Source organism: Gekko japonicus, unplaced genomic scaffold (assembly GCF_001447785.1).
Source record: "Gekko japonicus isolate JY-2015 unplaced genomic scaffold, Gekko_japonicus_V1.1 scaffold4912, whole genome shotgun sequence".
In the NCBI taxonomy this organism is placed as follows: domain Eukaryota; kingdom Metazoa; phylum Chordata; class Lepidosauria; order Squamata; family Gekkonidae; genus Gekko; species Gekko japonicus.
Genome location: NW_015167202.1, coordinates 4371 through 9461, shown reverse-complemented (window position 1 = coordinate 9461; position 5091 = coordinate 4371). Strand labels below are relative to the sequence as shown.

General features: G+C 49.1%; 1 protein-coding gene across 1 annotated transcript in view; it reads right to left on the bottom strand.

Moving 5' to 3' along the window:
* The window catches only part of LOC107112087 (AP-3 complex subunit delta-1-like), a gene marked incomplete at its 5' end in the record, with an annotated part of 25149 nt that overhangs the window by 16024 nt on the left and 4034 nt on the right, over positions 1 to 5091 (bottom strand). Inside the window, one exon of the mRNA XM_015413159.1 lies at positions 429 to 630. Within this exon, the coding sequence (XP_015268645.1) occupies positions 429 to 630 (202 nt within the window). The remainder of the gene's footprint in view (positions 1 to 428; positions 631 to 5091) is intronic.

Sequence of the window (5091 nt, the reverse complement as noted above, 5' to 3'; positions counted from 1 at the left end):
GCCATTTTATCTTCATAACCACACTGTGATGCAGGCCTCGATCATGATCGGCCACAGCATTCTAGATTCTAGACTTTCGTTACCGTCATTTCACTGATTCTTCCAGCTGCTCTGAGTGTTTCTAGCTACTGATCCTTGTCACGGGGGTTGGGGTTTTGTTTTTTTTTGTTGCTGTTGCTCTGTCTTACAATGGCTGTTTCTAAAACTGTAGAACTAAGTTAGGGAGGGAAGAGCACATTACTGACCCAAGGTCACCCAGGGAGCATTTGTGGCTAATGAAAACACACCATTTTAAATCCGTCCCTTCCTATTTCCCATGCTCCTAGAACAGGCCAGGTTGTACACTATAGATCAGTCTAAATCTGTACATTTGTAGAATTGATGCCTGTGTTTAACTCAGTTCTGTGCACGGCATTGGGGAAGGTCACCTTTGTATCTTCCTCCTCTGCTTTCTTCTCCCGTTCTTTCCTCTTCTCCTTCTCCCTCTCTTTCTCTTTGTGTTTTTTCTCCTTCTTTCTCGGCTTCTTGCTCTTCTTCTCTACGGGGGGAACTTCGACGTCTTGCGGAGACTTCAGGCCATCGGTGATCCTGTGCCTCTGAACAGGAAGCTTCTCGCTATCGGCTAAGGGCCTTTTCACAAAGAGAAAGAGGGAGACCGGCTACCTTGGAGAAGCGGCAATCTGCACGCTTCACAAAGGGCACATGGAAACCCCACCCGGGCTGCAAACGGCACTTCAAAAGCAGCACCACCACCACCCCCGGCCTGAATCGGTCCCAGCCCAGCTGCTGAGCCCATTTCAAACCACTCAAAAGGGCAACAGGAAAAGAAGCCCCATTTATGGATCAGACAGTTGTCTCTGCTGGCAAGTATAGAGGAGCAACGTGGAACAGCGGGGTTTTTTTTTTTTGCACTGAACCCCCAAATCCTGTTTTCACTGGCTTTTCTTTCGATTACTGGAAATGTTAAAACCCCAGCATTTACACGAAAGAAAAATAAGCTCTATCACCTCCCCCCTTGCCACCTTCAGGGCGGTGAGTGTGCTAAACAAGAAGAGAAAGAGAAGTCTGCATCAGGAACGTCCTTTGGTCGCTGCCAATTCTGTAGGCTACCAAGCAGACTTATGGGCGCCTTGGAACAACGGCCAACCCCACCTGCCTGCAAGACTCTTCATCTCACTTGGGAAAGGGGAACTGGGAGAGAAAGCAGCCAAGCACTGTAAAGCTCAACAGGGTCAGGGACCCGCATCGAACAGTTCTTTGGATCTCCTTTTCTGCATCCGCTTCAGATGCACCCGGCCTGCTTACGGCACGGGCTTGTAAGGATAGCCCTTTCCCCCCGTGGTGAAGACAGCTCGGCGGCCAGCAACCCAGCAACCAAGCATGGCATGCTAGGCACAGATCGCTTTTTTTTTTAAATAATCCAGGCTGCCAAGCCACTCTTCTGCACATGTGCGAGTAAATGGGGGGCAGTAAATCGCTCCGTGGCTTCATTTGCGGGATGGGAATAGAGAGAGAGAGTCTCTTGCTGACAATTGGAAGCGCCACCCGGATCATGACGGCCCTGTTGTGGTTTACAGTGTGACGGAGGCAGCCAACCTTCCACAAGTCTAGATACTTGAGATCCTCTTACCTGCCAGGCCTCCCTGAAACCAGACTGGGTGTGAGAGACAGAAAGAGAGAGAAAGGATAAAGGTGGGTGGGGAAAAACCTATGATAGAATGCAGCGATGGTGCAGGGATGGAAAGAGTAGAAGGAGTGAGAGAGAAATGGTCAAGAGGTCCCGGGCGAGGGCATGTGGGACGGACCCTGCAGAAACCCACCCCCCTCTCTTGCAAACACCTGTGCTGGCCAAGGTACATTAGGAAGGCACATACGGGTGCAATAAGGAACTACCGACCTCTTCTCACTCCTGAGGTTCTCCTGTCGTGTAAGAAGACAGCAGCCCCGCTGGCTCACACCAGCATTTTGCTTGGCAAAACAGCCACCGGAAGCAGAGAAGTGAGTCTAAAGCCTCCTCTGCTATTGCCCCCCCCCCCAACAGTTGTTCAGTGAGAAGACTGCCTCTGAACACGGAGATTTAGCTATCAGCCCCGGTTGCAACTCATGGCAGCAAAGTCCACAAGTCACCTGTTGTGTGAAGGCCTTCCTTTGGTCTGTCCTTACTGTCTTCCCCAATCAACGTTGTTGGATGCCCTGTCGTGTTATGAAAGGAGGCAGAGAGTTCTCCTCCATCTCATGAATTTTACAAACCTCTCTCTCGTCCCTGCCGTGGTCGTATTTTCCATAAACTGAAAAATTCCCAAACTGCTTTGTTCGTCTTTGCAGAAAAGTGCAGGGTTGCCACTAAAAATTTTATTTTTCATTTCCCTGACTTTTCCTGACCAACGTTCGTCGGTTTCCCTGACCACCATTCAAATATAACCACAAGTTAAAAAATGAATAGGTTGTGTTGCATTAATGCAAGGCTTAATGAAATGTTCTACTCTACAACTACAAAAGTCTCAGCTGCAAAACTATTTGCCAAAGAGATTTAGTATCAGCTTCTTTCAACATTAACTGCAGCAACATCTGTTTTGCAGTGGCACCAAAAATTACACCAAGATACAAACTTCAAGTAAACGCTGAATGCTAACAAATGACGTCACATTTTTGTCGTTGTTTTAAAGGTACACTAAAAATTATATAAACGTTCTAGGTGCTCATCTCCGTTTCAAAGCCGAAGAGCCAGCGCTGTCCGAAGACATTTCCGTGGTCATGTGGCCGGCATGACTAAACACCAAGGCGCACGGAACGCTGTTCCCTTCCCACCGAAGTGGTACCTATTTATCTACTTGCAATTTCTTGCTTTCGAACTGCTAGGTTGGCAGGAGCTGGGACTAGAGATGGGAGCTCACTATGTCATGCGGCACACTCGGGTCTCGAACTGCCGTACTACCGACCTTCCACAGCCTGCAGTTCAGCGTCTTAACCACTTGAGCCACCGCAGCAGGGTTACAAAAGCTAAAGGAAGCATTAGCAACACAGGACAGTGCGATCATCATAATTGATTGCAAAGGGGGTCTGAACCTGGCACCAGGTCGGTAAAGATGATCAGTGGTGGTTTGCCATTGCCTGCCTATGCGTAGCAACCCTAGACCTCTTTGGTGGGATGGGGAGATGGGAGCTCACTCCGTCATGCGGCAACTCGGGTCTCGAACTGCTGAACTACTGACCTTCCACAGCCTACAGTTCAGCGTCTTAACCACAGCGTCTTAACCACCGCAGCTCCTTGCAGTACCAGCTCAAAAATCCACTGCTTGAATATATTTTAATCACAATTTCCCTGACTTCAGACCAGTTTCCCTGACCAATTTCCATTTCCCTGACTTTCCAGAAAGTGGTAACCCACTGATTACTTGGGATTGCACTTTCCTGCACCTCTTTTTGAGATCGATGATCACCTAATTGAGGCTGGATTTAAGTGTGATGCTGGAGGACTTGAAGCGTTTCAGCCCCACACTCCGGCATGTTCACATTGTGCAGGTAACGGCTTTGCTTTCGTTCTTTTGCCGAGCATGGATTCTGCCCTTCTCTCACTGCCTTTGCATATGACATCGACTTTTCCTTGAGCTGACCACTATGATGGACCTCTTTCCTGGTCAGCTGGATCAGTGTGTGCTCATTCCGAAACCTCCTGTAACAGAACTGTCTTCCCCATCTGCCACCTTCTTGTCAACTATTTTGTCCACGTGGGCAGGGAGAGGCACAATCCTAGAGCTGGAGGAGGTAATGTGGGATTCTGCAACCTTCCTTGTGCCATGGGGCCTGGCCACTTAATGCTGCTGGTCTGGTCACCACACCTCAAAAAGGATATTACAGCATTGGAGAAAAGTTCAGAAAAGGGCAACTAGAATGATCAAAGGGTTGGAACAAAGGGTTAAAGAACTTGGGGCTCTTTAGCTTGGAGGAACGACGGCTGAGGGGTAACATGACTGAGGTTTATAAGATTATGCATGGGATAGAGCAGGTAGAGAAAGAAGTACTTTTCTCCCTTTCTCACAATACAAGAACTCGTGGGCACTCCATGAAATTGCAGACCAGTCGGGTTAGAATGGATAAAAGGAAGTCCTTCACCCAAAGAGTGATGAACACGTGGAATTCACTGCCGCAGGAGGTGGTGGCGGCTACAAGCATGGACAGCTTCAAGAGGGAATTGGATAAACATACGGAGCAGAGGTCCATCAGTGGCTCTTAGCCACAAGGTATAGATAGGAACTCTCAGGCTGGGGCAAGGGATGCTCTGTCTTCTTGGTGCTGGGGGGGGGGCAACAGTGGGAGGGCTTCTAGCATCCTGGCCCCACTGCTGGACCTCCTGATGGCACCTGGTATTTTTGGCCACTATGTGAGAGAGTGTTGGACTGGATGGGCCTTTGGCCTGATCCAACATTGGCTTCTCTTATGTTCTTATGTTTTCTTATGTATTCAAGGTGCCACTCTTGAATGCCCTTCTAAGCTTTCTTGCCCTGTGGAAGGGAACTCAAAAGGCATTGAAATGCCTTCTGAAGGCAATTAAATGCCCTCTGAGCTGTCTTTTTTTAGGTCCCAAGATGCCCCCCCCCATTCCACAGTGGGAGGGAGAGAGAAGTCTGAGGGGAAGCAGTGGCACGGGGGGGGGGGGGCTCTTCCCTAACAAATATATATACTTGTCTTCTTGTTGCTTGGGGGGGGGCAACAGTGGGAGGGCTTCTAGTGTCCTGGCCCCACTGCTGGACCTCCTGATGGCACCTGGTATTTTTGGCCACTGTGTGTGTGACAGAGTGTTGGACTGGATGGGTCATTGGCCTGATCCAACATTAGCTTCTCTTATGTTCTGCTCTTTTGCAGGAAATGCACTGCCCTTCCAAGCAATGATCAGTGTATCGCAACCAACCCACCACTGTCACCTCAGACAGGACACTAAGGAAGGGAGGAGAAAATTGCCACACTGAAGTCCAGGAAACAAGACAGTCAGACACAGACGTGGGGATGTACCATTCTCCAAGTACTGCAACAAACACCGCTCTGCATGCTATGGTCCTCAATTAACATACCATGGGGCACTCTGAAATACAG